This window comes from Myotis brandtii, unplaced genomic scaffold (genome assembly GCF_000412655.1).
Source record: "Myotis brandtii unplaced genomic scaffold, ASM41265v1 scaffold236, whole genome shotgun sequence".
Lineage (NCBI taxonomy): Eukaryota > Metazoa > Chordata > Mammalia > Chiroptera > Vespertilionidae > Myotis > Myotis brandtii.
The window spans coordinates 828,254-842,676 of record NW_005358901.1 but is presented as its reverse complement, the minus strand read 5'-3'; the positions used below and the strand labels follow the sequence as shown (position 1 = coordinate 842,676).

The 14,423-nt window shown below is 53.0% G+C and overlaps 2 protein-coding genes across 4 annotated transcripts in view; both read right to left on the bottom strand.

Annotated features, from left to right (window-relative positions):
* Window positions 1-4,594, bottom strand: part of GZMM (granzyme M (lymphocyte met-ase 1)) — an 11,490-nt gene extending 6,896 nt beyond the window's left edge. For both annotated transcript variants that reach the window (XM_005866726.2, XM_014540088.1), the window contains exon 1: window positions 3,925-4,594. In XM_005866726.2, the coding sequence (XP_005866788.2) occupies window positions 3,925-3,931 (7 nt within the window). In that variant the 5' untranslated portion in view covers window positions 3,932-4,594. The remainder of the gene's footprint in view (window positions 1-3,924) is intronic.
* Window positions 4,595-5,021: 427 nt separating this feature from the next.
* On the bottom strand, window positions 5,022-14,417 carry CDC34 (cell division cycle 34). 2 transcript variants are annotated; one of them, XM_005866661.2, is made up of 5 exons: window positions 14,227-14,417; window positions 11,166-11,252; window positions 10,944-11,041; window positions 9,973-10,107; window positions 5,022-5,270 (listed from the first exon to the last, which is right to left on the bottom strand). In XM_005866661.2, the coding sequence occupies exons 1-5, from the start codon at window positions 14,401-14,403 to the stop codon at window positions 5,063-5,065; spliced, it is 705 nt and encodes a 234-aa protein (XP_005866723.1). In that variant the 5' UTR covers window positions 14,404-14,417; the 3' UTR covers window positions 5,022-5,062. The 2 variants fall into 2 exon arrangements, with proteins under 2 accessions (XP_005866723.1, XP_014395575.1); XM_014540089.1 differs by lacking the exon at window positions 11,166-11,252.
* Window positions 14,418-14,423: the final 6 nt, after the last annotated feature.

Genomic DNA, 14,423 nt, shown 5'->3' with positions numbered 1-14,423 from the left:
CCCCCAGCTAGTTGCTTTTCACCCAGAAGCATTTCAGAAAAGGCTCTCTGAAGAGAAAACCACACTACACATCACGCCTGAAAAATTAACAAAAGTTCCCCCTCATCATCTAATATCCCATCATGTTCAACCCCCATCTCACACCTCTGTGTGTGTGGTTTTAAGGTGGTTGTTTTCTTGGCCCCGTTTCTTATCATGACGAAATACATATATAACATAAAATGTACCATCTTAGCCATTTTTAAATATACAGCTCAGTGGCATTAAGCTCATTCATGTTGTTGTGTAGCCACTCAACCCCACCATCCATCTTCAGTACTTTCTCATCTCCCCAAACTGACAGGCTGTCCCCATTAAACACTCTAAACCTTCCTCCGCCCCCACCCCCGCTCTCTGGCGCCCACTTATCTACTTTCTGTCTCTACAGATTTGACTCCTCTAAGGGACCACGTATGAGTGGAGTCGCACAGTGTTTGTTCTTCTGTGTCTGGCTTATTTCTCTGAGCATAATGTCCTCAAGGTTCATCCATGTTGTAACACATAGCAGCATTTCCTTCCTTTGTAAGCTGAATCACATTCCATTGTATGGATGGACCACATCTTGTTTATCCCTTCATCGTTCCGTGGACATTTGGGCTGTTTCCAAACTTTGGTTATTCTGGATACAGATGATAGGAACACTCGTGTGCTATGAGCACTTGGGGGATGACCACAAATCTGAGGGTCCTAGTCAGGCTCACCTGCATGGAGTGCTATATTGAGCAGTGATGTCTGTTCTGGGCCAGGCATGGCCGGGGCAGTTATGAAGGCTCCCAGGGGCTTCAGTCCTCCCTCCCTCCCAGCCTACTCCTCAGCCCTCCCCATTCTTGTAACCCAATTGGCCAATCAGATTGCTCCATTCCCCCTCCTTTGGTTCAGGGCAGAATGTTCTAAGCCAGCAGTTCTCAACCTGTGGGTCGCGACCCCTTTGGGGGTCGAACAACCCTTTCACAGGGGTCGCCTAAGACCATCGGAAAACATATATAATTACATACTGTTTTTGTGATTAATCACTATGCCTTAATTATGTTCAATTTGTAACAATGAAATTGGGGGCCACCACAACATGAGGAACTGTATTAAAGGGTCGTGGCATTAGGAAGGTTGAGAACCACTGTTCTAAGCAGTCTCATTGAGGGCCATGGTGTGGGTTTCTTCTACTGGTACTTTTCAGAAACAGGCCTCATTCTCTGCTGGACTTGGAGCTGGAAGGATGTCAGCCTGGGGGTGGCCCAAAGTGAGAGGAGGCCCACACAGAGAAAGCGGAGTTTGGGGATGTTAGTTTCCGCCTGCAGCTGTAACAGATTAAGGAATTACCTCACATTTAGTGCCTAAAACCACACAAATTTATTCTCTTAGTTCTGGAAGCTAGAAGTAGTAAGTGGGCCTCACTGGGCTAAACCCCGGTGTAGGCAGGACCCTCAGGGAAGAACTGTTTCCTGCTTTTCCCCAGAGCAGACTCTGGGATTAGGGAATGGACATCTCTGGGGCTGTTATCCTGCTGACCACAGGTCAGGGAGACAGAGAGAAACATCGATTGGTTGTCTCCTGCACGAGCCCTGACCCGGGCCCAGGCTGGGGAGGAGCCTCCAACCAAGGTGCGTGCCCTTGACTAGAATGAAACCTGGGACCCTTCAGTCCAAGGCCAAAGCTCTATCCACTGAGCCAAACCAGCTAGGGCTCAACTCTAATTATTAACCCCACTAGAGGCCCGGTGCATGAAATTCATGCACAGGTAGGGTACCTAGGCCTGGCCGGCAATCAGGGCTGATCGGAGCCTTCCGGATGCCGGCCGGGGCCTCCCTTCGTTCCACACCGCCCCCAGGTAGTCAGCGCATGTCATAGCGAGTGATCGTCTCCCAGCTGAACTCCCGCAGGGACAATTTGCATATTAGGCTTTTATATATATAGATTATGCATCTTAGAACACTGAAGTTCTGCATGTCAAAGCCACCTGTCCTTGGCTTGGTCAGTAAAGATGATTCAAAACTGGAGGCCTCAGATATTTTAGTCACATCTGTGTGTGCAAAAGCTGTTGGCAATCGTGCGGAGTACAGTCTATGGAGGAAAGGGGGACAGATTGTGGCAGTTTTATTTATTTTTAAAAAACCCTCATCCGAGGACATACTTTTATGATTTTAGAGAGAGAGGAAGGGACAGAGAAAGAGAGAGAGAGACATTGATATGAGAAACAAGGATCGGTTGCCTCCAGCTGGGGATTGAACTTGAAACCTGGGTATGTGCCCTGACTGGGAATCAAACTGCGATCTTTTGGTGTATGGAACGATGCTCCAACGGATCCACACTGGCCAGGGCAGATTGTACACTGGCCAGGGCAGATTGTGGCGGTTTTATTTATTTATTTAAAAATATTTTGATTTCAGAGAGGAAGGAAGAGGGGGCAATAGAAACATCAATGATGAGAGAGAATCATTGATTGGCTGCCTCCTGCATGGCCTCCCTCCGCACCCCTCCCCCCACCCCCAGGGATTGAGCCCACAACCCAGGCATGTGTCCTGTTTTTGCTCTGACCGGCAATTGATCCATGACCTCTTGGTTCGTAGGTTGACACTCAACCACTGTGCCACGGTGACTAGGCTGATAGAGAGATAGAAACATCTATGAGAGAGAAACATTGATCAGCTACCTCCTGCACACCCCCCTACTGGGGATTGAGCCTGCCACTCAGGCATTGCTCTGACCGGCAATTGATCCATGACCTCTTGGTTCGTAGGTTGACACTCAACCACTGTGCCACGGTGACTACAATTGATCCATGACCTCTTGGTTCATAGGTTGACACTCAACCACTGTGCCACGGTGACTGGGCTTGTGGCGGTTTTAGAACATGGCCACTGATCGTCAGACATGCTCCCATCAAGAGGTAGGGTCTGTGTCCCCCCTCCTAGAATCTGGGTGGGTTTGTGCCTTTTTAGACCAATTGTGTGCAGCTGAAGCGGCATGGTGTGACCTCCAAGGCTGCTCAGAAATGACCTTGCTCCTGGGACCGTCATCTTGGAGCCTGTGCCACCATGCTGAGAGGAAGCCTGGTGATGGGTGTGGGGGCATGTGCAGGCCACTCAGTCCCTGAGCCTGGGCTTGAAGTTGCCCCAGCCCAGGCACCCAACCTGAGTTAAGATGCCTCCAGAAGACCCCAGGTCCCATGATTTAAGTCACCTAGACATGGTGATGAGGGGACAAGCCGCCTGATTCCTGACCCACAGAAGCGGAGTATAAAGTGGCAGTGGCTCTGTCACTAAGTTCAGGTGGTTTGTTCTGTAGCACTGGGAGTGTGGAGACAGGGAAGAGGTCCAAAGGAGAGAAGCTGAACCAACAAGCCAGAGGGTGGCAGTGGGTGCTGGCATGACTCTAAGACAGAGGTTGACAAAATGTTCTATAAATGGCCAAACTAAGTACTTTTGGCTTTTTGGGACATTACTCAGTACTGAAGCTGCAGCTCATAAACAGCCAGACCCAGTAAAGGGGGTGTGGCTAGTTTGGCCAAGGGTCCTGGTTTGCTGATACAAGGCTTTCTGGTGCAGGCTAGTGGCTCCTGGACCCCAGGAGGCCCTTCCCTTTCACTGTCATTCTGGAGGCTGCCACCAACTTGCCGGGCTCACAGGAAACAGCCCGAGAGTAGCTCACACTGTGGGTGACATCTTCCCCCTCACCACCCGCGAGGTGCAGAGGCTGACTCAGCTTCCCCCTCAGGAAATGCCTCTAACTTAAAGAGGAACTGAAGAGAGGCTGTACATCCCCAGGCCTGAGCAGCAGGAGGTGCCTGCAAGTTAAAAACACAGGCTGTTGTCCTGGCCTTGGTGCCTGCAGAGGGTCATACATGTGGGGCTCCAAGAATATTCATGGGTGCTCTGAGGGCTGCCTCACCTGTCATGCACAGTGGGGCTCAGAGGCTCCTAGACAAGGCCCAGGGAGGAGGAAGGGTGTGGTTGCCATGGGGGGTGGGGGAACTCTGCTCAAATCCAGTTGAGTACTCTGGTGAGTGGGTGTGTTCGTCGAAGAGTAGAGGAGCCTCACTGGCCCTGTGCTGCCCACCAGTTGAGTTTAAGGAAAGCAAGAAATTAAAACAACTGGGTGAAACTTTGCACATTTTAATGTAGGAAAATCATTCATGTTAACAAACAAAATTGTGAGGGCCAACTATAAAAGCTGTGCTTGTGGCACTGGGGCTGTGGTGCATTCATGGAGCAGGAAGCAGACCAGGTGCGTAGGCTCTACGGGGTCTGCCAGGGCCCAGGTGCACCTGTCCGCCACCTGCATGGGGGTCATATAGGCTCCAGCCACAGCAACCAGTCAGGCCAGGCCTCACTCGGGCCTTTGTTCTGATGTCACCATCGGACCCTGGATCCAGCTTGCTCCAGGCCTTTCAGTTACACAGAAATAAAGTCAGAGGCTTGGGTGACACTGGGTGCAGCATCTGCAGGCAGCAGGGTGGAGCCACCTGAGGGCTGGAGGTTGCAGGTTGTTTCCAGCCTAGGGCTCAGGACCTTGGGCCCACATCCTCAGCCTCAGGAGTGCACCCAGGTGCTAGGCCTGCCCCTGGGCTCCACGCACTTAGGTGCTGCAGGCATCAGGCCCGGCCACTGTACCCTGTAGTCCTTGGGGAGGCCAAGGAAAGGTTGGTCTCTGGGCTTCTCATAAAGTTGTTTTATTTAGATTCCAAACAAACCAAAGCCGAGAGAAGAGGTGACGACAAGTTAATCTGTCCACTCATGAGCTGGGAGCCCCAAGTCTCTGGCTCCAGTAGACAGGACTGGAGTCCGGGCCCCTCAGGCCACCTTTGCCCCGAGGCCCACCAGGTGCCCAGCACTAACGGGGCCCCTCCTCTCTGAAGCAGAGGAAAACCCAGAACAAACATGGGAAAAGGAAAGCGAGACCAAGGAGACAAGGCAAGAGCGGAGCCACCTCCCTGAGGTAGTCTCGGCGTCAGGAGGTGCCCGAGAGCCCACAGAGTCTGGGCCTGGTGAGGTAAAATCTGTAAGTTTATTCGGCGCGGGACATGGTGTCAGGACTCCTCGTTGCCAGAGTCATCCTCATCGTCCCCAAAGCAGCTGTCAGCTTCGGCCTCGGCATCCTCGTAATAGTCATCGTAGAAGAGGTCCGAGCCCTCATCGGGCGCCGGGGCCTTGGTCTTCACGCAGTACTCAGCCAGCGTGGTGGGCACCTTTACGCCATCCCGCTCCGCGTCTACCTTGGTCCCCAAGACCTGCTTCCTGGGGGAGAGACAGGCAGGGAGTCAGGCGAGCTATGGCCGTGTCAGGATCCATAGCCAGATGCCCTTGGAGGAAAGGAGGTGACCAGGCAGCTTTGTGGAGTGTGACTCGTGCACTAAGCCCTGGGGAGGGGCCTGACCGAGGCCAAGCCACAGGGGACACGGCAGCAGGGACCAAGGATCCCAGAAGATTGCTACACTAGGTTTAAAAGGTTGCCACGAAACTGTACACTTAACCCAGCTGACAAAATATCAAGGGGGGTTAGTCCTCCAGGGCCACAGCTGAGGACTTCAACCAGCTGAGGAGCCTAGGAGGCAGGCAGAAGGAGGAAAAGTGGATGGTGGGGACAACACTCTGGGAGAGAGAGAAAGGATGGGACGGGCTCACCCTGGAAAGTGTGGACTCAGCACTGCACTGCTCACGAGGCAGCAGGCGAGGTTTGGGAAATGCTCCTGTTTACAGTGAAAGGGAGGACAAATGAGGTGACACAGGGCAGTAACATCCCTTGGGACATACACCTGACCGTCAACACCCTAGCCCCAGCACCAAGTACATCTGAAACTGGAACCTCGCAGGACCAATCCACAGATGCTAAAACCTCTAAGCCCACCAGGGGCTCTGCCTGGTCACGCTGACAGAACATGTGGGAACGCAGATGGGGGTGAGCACACAGGCAGAAAGCAGCCATCACAGCTACCCACGTGGGCACATGTGAGCTGGCCCACAGGGAGTCTGGAGGGATAAAAATAGTCTGGATTTTATTTCGGCACCATGTGGGAGGTGGCGGGGAAGAACTGGCAAAGGAGCGGGCCACGTGGGCAGGATACTCTGAAGGTGCCACCCAGCACTCACCCTGAGACCCTGAGGGTTGTGCACAAGTATCAAATGAGGCTGGCAGAGCAGGTGCTTGCCAAGCACCTCCTAGGATGGCTGGTGGGGGACTAGTGTTGCTATGTCCATCACAGTTCATCAGCTCCACAGACTGGAAACTATGACTGCCCAGCATCAAGGACAGCTTTCCCGGGACCACAGCGGGATGCAGAGAAGGGTGCACCCTGTTGCTCATGGGTCCCCTGGGGGCTGTGTGTGTCAAAGTGGTTTAGAAAATTGTTACATAAACCACTACCGAACAACCAGCAAAAACAAGCCAGACTAAAAGGAGCCAGCAGAATTTAATAAAGGAAAATAAAACAGAAGTTGATAGAGAGGGGCACCACAGGACAGGGAGAAGACCCGACACTGCAAGGCCACCAACGCCATGTGTGCACGTACATGTGCTCACAGGTGCACACACGTGTGGTAAGACAGGGGACTAGTCAAACTGCAGGATGAGGTGAAACGGAGAACTGAGGGCTGTTTAGAGACAAAAATGGTTGGTTTCTTAGGAAGGGAAAAACAAGTTATGACAAGTAAGCACATGGACAGCCTCAAAGATCAGGCCCCAGGAAGCTACTAAAGGCTGTTTCCTACTTTCGAGGTAAGAGCAGGGGCTGCTGGGGTAGAGTGGGAGGGAAGGGATGGCGGAGGAGTGGGAGGGATGGTGGTGGAGCTGGATCTGCACCTCAGCGGTAGAGTGGGAGGGAAGGGATGGCGGAGGAGTGGGAGGAAAGTTTCAGGTGGTGGAGCTGGATCTGCACCTCAGCAAGGAGATAATCATGTTAACTATCAAAACTCACCAAATTGACTCCAAAAAGGATGAGCTCCACTGGACATGACATCTCAACAAACCTGACTAAAAAGTTGGTTACAAAGTGGCCTATACAGCGTGGTTCCATTTTTTGGATAAACATCTGGAAGGATACACCCAGACATTAACCATTAGGTATTAGGATCATGGGGTTTTTGCTTCTATTTGTGCATAAATGTTTTTGCCTTCGTTATTTGATTTGTTTCCATAGCTTTATTAACACGAACTGTACCCATATAATGTGTCAGCAGTGAGCTCTGACCCACATGTGCCTCCTGAAAGCACCCCACAAATGAGATCACAAATGTACCCATCACCCCCAGACGCCCCTATGCCTCTTTTATTTTTATTTTTTAAAATATACAGACTCACCTGTGGCAGAGCCACATACAAATCCCAGCTTGGAGGGCAGAGCCCTCTTAGCACAATTAAGCTTGACCTTATAGTCCTCCCTTGTTCCTAGGTAGCTAATGGGCTGTGGGAAGTGCAGCAAGTGCTGCCAAAACAAGGCTTGAGTAACGAAATAGATTTTGAAACTCGCAAGGACATTGCAAACATGCTGACAACTCCCCTTGTTTTGCTTTGTGTGATCAGACTATAAAATAAAGCTTCGCTTACAAGCTGTCACTGTCTTCTCATCTAGGCAGTGATCCTACCTGGCCCCAGCTGCATTCTCTTGTCTATTTTCTTTAAACCAGTGATTCCCAAAGTGGGCGCTACCGCCCCTCGGTGGGCGCTGCAGCGATCCAGGGGGGCGGTGATGGCCACAGGTGCATTTGGGGGCGATGAGTAACTGCTATTAAAATTTTTAAAAAATTAATTTCCAGGGGCTGAGTAATATTTTTTCTGGAAAGGGGGCGGTAGGCCAAATAAGTTTGGGAACCACTGCTTTAAACCTTCACCACCCCTCCTCAGGTTCACCCCTGGCTGTACTGGATGCGGTTCAATGCTCTATCTACTGAGCTAAACAAGCGAGAGCCCCTATGCCTCTTTAAAAATATATATATATATTTTTTATTGATTTCAGAGAGGAAGGGAGAGGGAGAGATAGAAACATCAATGATGAGAATCACTGATTGGCTGCCTCCTGCACACCTCCCACTGGGAACTGAGCCACAACCCGGGCACGTGCCCTTGACTGGAATCAAACCTGAGACCCTTCAGTCTGCAGGCCAACAATCTATCCACTGAACCAAACCGGTTATGGCCCCTATGCCTCTTAAAGCCCATATCCCCGATGGCCACAGATGCACTTCCTAGGATTCCTGTCCAGCAGCGTGCTCCCTTGTTTGCCTGGCTTCCTTCACGAAGCTTAACACCTGGAGATGTGTCCACATGGCTGGTGAACAGGCCACAGCTTGCTCACCCTTCACTGTGGATGGCTTCCTTCACGAAGCTTAACAGCTGGAGATGTGTCCACATGGCTGGTGAAGAGGCCACAGCTTGCTCATCCTTCACCGTGGATGTACATTTGGGTTGTTGTTTGTTTTTGGTGAGTTGATGCAGTTTTGAACATTGCATGGATGCTGGTGCAGAATGTGCCTGTTTCTCTTGGGTAAGTACTTAAGCCTGGAATGACTGGGCCGTAAGGCAGGAGTGTGTCTAACTTCTTATTTACTTTTCTAATTAAAAGGTAAATGAGCCCTAGCTGGTTTGGCTCAGTGGATAGAGCGTCAGCCTGCAGAGTGAAGGGTCCCAGGTTCGATTCCAGTCAAGGGCACATGCCCGGGTTGCAGGCTCTATCCCCAGTAGGAGGCGTGCAGGAGGCAGCCAATCAGTGATTCTCTCTCATCATTGATGTTTCTATCTCTCTCTCCCTCTCCCTTCCTCTCTGAAATCAATAAAAATATAAATAAATAAAAAATAAAAGGTAAATGACAAACTGAAAGGTATTTAGAAAAGACCTAATAAAGGGCTGTTTGTCATGAAACAAATCAGTAAACTCCATGATAAAAAGTGACAATGGACAATGGACACAAGAGCTCACAGAATTCGACAAACAGAATAGGCAAAAGAATGGGTCACATAGCTCGGACAGAAAGCCAATGGATTGCACACCCAGCGCCCTAAACAAGGTTCAGTCCCCGATCTGGCACCTGCACTGCTGAGAATACACTATATAAAGTCTGGAAGATGGTTGCCTGCTCATTTGTGAGGGAAGAGCACTGGGAACAGCTACAAGAATAAGAGGCTAATTCTGGCAAATCCTTAAGTAATACATTGCTCTTAGAACCAAGAAAAAATTATCTTTTTAGAAAAGAAGGCTATTTTCTAAATATGCTGATACCATATGGTTTTTCTGCCTTTAAATAATGATTCCAAGTTTCAAAATTACAAACTTAAATAAATGATGTTCGCAACAGCAAATTATTAAGTGGGAAAGATAAAACATTACACAAAGCACAATCTCAGTAACATGAAAAATGACCATATGAAAAACTGATGAGGAACAGAAGCAAGCAGTGGAAGGACACGTGTATGCCTGGATGTGGGTCATGAAGCACTTAAAAGCGGACAGGCAAGCCATACCCCCATTTGCTGGACACACTTACCACAGGCCCCCATTCTCAGAGATGCTGCCCTGGAGAGAGGGGGGCAAGGGGTAAAGGGAACACCGGGAGGACCTCTGGAGCTCGCTGCTGGACACCTGGGTGTCTATTTCTGTGCTGCACTATTATGCCTGTGTGTGTGATACAACCATATCCCAACATGCACACACACACAGTATGTCTACTTACTACATTAAATACATGGACTTGTATGAAAGATATTTGAAATTGCAAAAAACACCCAATTTTCTTTTAAAAAATTTTTAAAAAGGAGAAGGAGAAGGAGGAGGAGGAGGAGCAGAGGGAGGGAGGGAGGGAGGGAAGAGGACAGGAGGAAAGAACCAATGGGTTGGGCTTGAATCTGGTTGGATCTTTTCCACTGTCCAGTGGCCTAGATTTCCCCATTAGTGATTCCTGCCCTGTGGAGAGATGTGAGAAGCCAGGTTATCTGGGAGCCCTTCCTTACCGGATGATGTCTGTGTACTCCCGGTCCTTGCCTTTGCTCTCTTTCCACTTCCTGTACATCACAGAGGCGTCCACGTTAGCTGGGGAAAAGGTGTTGGGTTCGTTGAGGAGGGAGATGACGCTCAGGAGGATGGTCCTGGGGGAGGGAGCACAAAGTCAGCGGGTACAGGGTGTGAGGGGTGTTCACTGTCTGCACTACACATCCTGGAAGCCAGGTCCGACGTTGTAGCAGGAGCCACAGGCTGAGCACAGCCCCCTGGTGGCTGCCATTTATTGGAGAACACGCAAAGTCCCAGCTTTGCAGCCTCTGAGGCCTGAATGTCACTTGGGGAGCTTTTGGACACACCCTAAAGCCAACACCCACTCAGAGATCCCCTTGTACCTTCCTATCCCAAAAGCAACATCTGTCTGGACTTCTCAGCGGGCCTTCCCTGACTACTCCTGCCCTCTGCCGCATGCCCAGCTCTCTGGACAAGGTATGTGTGGGCAGTCAAGCCCAGGAGCACCTTCCTTCCACTTGGAACATGCCTCTCCCATGCCCTAGTGCCCTGCCTGGCAAAAGGGTCCCTCTGTGCTACCATCTCTTACTATGGCCTGGGCAGGACTAAGGATATGCAGGCAAAGAGGTGGGGTGCCAGGCCTGGGGACTTGGCTAGGCTCAGTGGAGGATGAGGAAGGAGGGGAGACCTCAGGGTAAGGCAGAGGGAAGATCCTGTGGGCAGAAAGATATGAACACAGGATTCCCATTTGATGGGGCAGTGAGTGTCAGGAAATGAGGGGAGAGGCCAGCAGAGATGGCCCCGGACCCCCAGGGCCCCAGCACGCTTGCAGAAGACCAGTTTCAATAGATGCCAAAGCACTGCAAGGAGCTGTGACCCCAAGGATGACACAGGTGTGTCTCCCCATGTCTGGAACAAAGAGGTCAGAAATGCTGGGGGTGGGGGGGCACGTCTACCTGCTGACCAGCCTCACCTGACATTTTGGGTGGGGTTCCACCGCTCCGAGGGCAGCTCACCGCTCTGGGGGTCATCGACTGGGGGGTGGAGAATGGAGATGCACACGTCCCCTGTCTGTGCAGGGACAGGAGGGAGGGATCAGTGCCCATACCAGCATGTCAGGCCACACAGTGCCCCTCCCCTGCCCGCCCCCATTACAGAGAGGCCGGGAAGGGTAAGTGGGGAGAGGCAGGCTCACCTCATAGATGTTGGGGTGCCACATCTTGGTCAGGAACCGAAAGGCTGGTGGGGAGTAAGGGTAGTCGATGGGAAACTTGAGGCGTGCCTGGGGGGTGGGCAGAGAGCAGGAGGACTCAACAAGGGCTGACCCTGTTGTCCCATCAGTGCCGAGTATGGGTGCAGGCTGGACAGGACAGGATACCTCTTGAGGACTCCGTCCATAAACACACAAACAAGGGCATCAGGCTGGGATGGATACCCCACTACAGAAGGGCTGCTCAGCTGGGACGGGCACTTGTGTGCGCATGAGTGCACAAGGAATCCCACAAGCTGCACAGACCCCTAATAGATCTGGGGTCAGGTGCACAATAGGTCGCCATGGGCTTTTTGGGGGTCACCTGAGCTGATCCTGGTAACCACCCTGCTACTGGGGAGTGTGGGCACTTGCCCAAGGAGCAGCTCCAAGCCCATCTGGCCCAGGCCTGTAGGAGGGTCAGGAGGCTGGGCCCCAAGGTGGGCTCACACCAGCAAACAGCTCCACAGACCGGCAGGGGCCTAGGCCTTGGCCCTGGGAGCTGTGCGCCTCAGTACAGTGCTGGACTCCCTGCCTCAATGCCCAGGTTGTGGGGAGGATTAAAATAGATGTGTGTTCACTTGGCAGGTCTTCCCGATACCTCTGTGGCCTGGGCCCTGTGGGAGATGAGTCAGTGCTGGGTGGACACACTCTCTGCCCACAGGTGTCCATCTTGGGAGATCAAGAAGGCAGACAGGAAGGTCACGTGGGAGACGGGGAGGGCCACCTGACCGATTGGGTGACAGAGCTACACAGTTTCAGTAGGTGAGGAAGCTTCTTTTGCTTGCTTAAGCCCCAAGTCGCAGGTTTCGGGACATCTGGCCCAGGATCCTGGCAGTGCCTCAGGCTCTCAGGGGCGAAGAGCAGGCTAGGGGCCACAGAGGAAAAGGGCACCTTTGCTGGGTGGGGCCATTTGGGTCAAGTCCTTCTGCTCTCGGCTAAATGATGAGGCCACTAGCTGTGGCAGCAGAACAAGTCTGGAACCTGGGTCCCCCAAACCCAGTGCTGGGCTTCTAAGTGACGACCTGAGAAATGGCTGAGGCCTCCTCAGTGGAGCAGGGGGGACAGGCCTTCCCTGCACTAAGCACCCACCAGGTCTCATCATGCCTTGTTTACCTCTGAGAATGAAAGCACCTTCCCCAAGGGCACACAGCAAGTGAAGTGTGGAGGGGGCTCCAGAACCTGGTTTCTCGCCCCTTTAGCACACTATACTGCCCGGGGACCTGCCTCATAAAGGAGAATTAGGGGCAGCTAGGTTGGGCCTCGAAAAGGTGCTGGAGGAAGTGGTTGGGAAGTGATGGTGGCCCATGGGCATTTCCACATCTCCTGCGGAAGAGGGTTAAACCCACTCCCTACCTGACCACATGGAGACCGGAATGGGAGGACTGGGTGGGTGGCAGAACCACCCTAGACTCCATACTGGCTTCCTTGAGGACAGACCCTAAGGCAGATGTGATCAAAGTCTGGCAGGCTCCCTCCACAATCCATTCTTTTCTAGGAAAACGAGATTATCCCCAGAAAAACCTGGGAGGCTCTCCTCACAATCCCTGCAACCACTTAGGAAGCCATAGCCAGACATCACATCCTTTACCACTCTAAGCAACCTTAGTCCTGGCCTGGCTTCGCCTAAGGGTGGGATCCTAGTTCTGAAGGAGCCCTTATCCTCACAACCTGCTGCTCTCCAAGCAGACAAAGGCAGCTAGGGAGGGGGCTGGGTAAACCTTTCAGCAATCAGCCCCAAATCTGTTCCCCGCCTGGGGCAGTCTGACTCCAAATTCACAACTCAGACCAGGGCTGTTCACTCTCCTCCCCTCATCCCACCCCAGCAGGCCAGGCGGCTCCCTCATAGACAACTGAGCAGGTGAGACCAAAACATTAGTCAAAAGTGCAAACAGAGACATCTGTCTGGGCAGCACTGCCCCTCCCTCCCCACCCCCAGCCTGGCCTCGCTGTGGTTTCTGCTCCCCACCCAGGCCTCCCAGCCAGGCAAAACCTGGCAGGTCCTAGCCATGCTCTTGGCAGGCTGTGATGGGGTGTGTTCCTATGCTCAATGCTCATTTCTCACCTCTCCCACAGGGAGACCCCTTGCCTCATCCCTCCGGCTCAAAAAGTCAAGGCCTACTACCTGAAAGGGGTCCTTCCTAGGCCACATCTGGACTAAGATCATGAGGATGAGAAAGCTGCCCGAGTCCTTTGTCACACCAGTCCCGGGGAAAGCCAGCACTTCCCTTTCCTGATCCCAACAACAACAACAACAGGGAACTGCTTGGAATTAAACCACAGAAGAAACGGCCCAGAGTGAGATTCTGGCCATCTGCTTAGTGGAACCTGAGAAAGGCCAGCTGGGGTGAGAGGAGCTGGAGCTTCTGAGGCGAGGGTCCTGGAGGCCCACGGGGGCTCCCCCATAGTGTGGCTCCCAGGACAGGGGAAGTAGGAGTGACACCTCCGCCCCAACCTTCCCGAGAGAACAGGTTTTGTAAAGCTCCGGATAAAGCCGAGAGGGCTTGGCCCGCTGCTATCGCCAAGGGTGGCTGCTTTCCAAGCAGGTCCGGCTGCCAAAGTCCCATCCAGGCCTTTGTTAGCATCTGAGCAAGTGGCGGAGCCAGACCCCTACCCTCACACCGCCGGCCACCCTCCCTCCCTCCTTCCCTCCCCGAGGCCAGTGCTCCCCAACAACAGTGCTCGCTGGTTCTGGGGAGGCCTTTGTCTGTCCCGGGCAGGGGGCTGAGAAAGCGGCAGAGGCTGGGTTCGCCAGGGCGGGGCCGGGAAGGGGGCACCAGGAGCTGACACCTCCCAGGAGGGAGGTACACAAGAACCCGCCCAAACAAAACAGCGCCCCGAGCCTCCACTCGGGGGGGAGGGTGGTCTGAGTTTAAGTTCTCGGGGACTCCTGGGGCCTGGGAAGGGGTGACTGAGGAACCCCGAGTGACAGCGGAGAGCCTGGGCAAAGGGAGAGGGGGATCACCATGCGAGAGGGTCGGGGCATCCGAATGGGCTGCGGGCTCACCTTAAAGTAGCCGCCCTCGTAGTAGGTGTTGGGGGGGCCGAAAATGGCCACCTCCCAGTTGTACAGGTCGCCCTCGTCCACCAGGGTCACCCGGAAGCCCTCCACCGGCTCCTCCTGCAGCCCCTTGAGCTCGAGCAACAGCGCCTTCTGGGAGCTGGGTACCAGCGGCCGGGCCATGGCGGCGGCGGCAGAGGAGG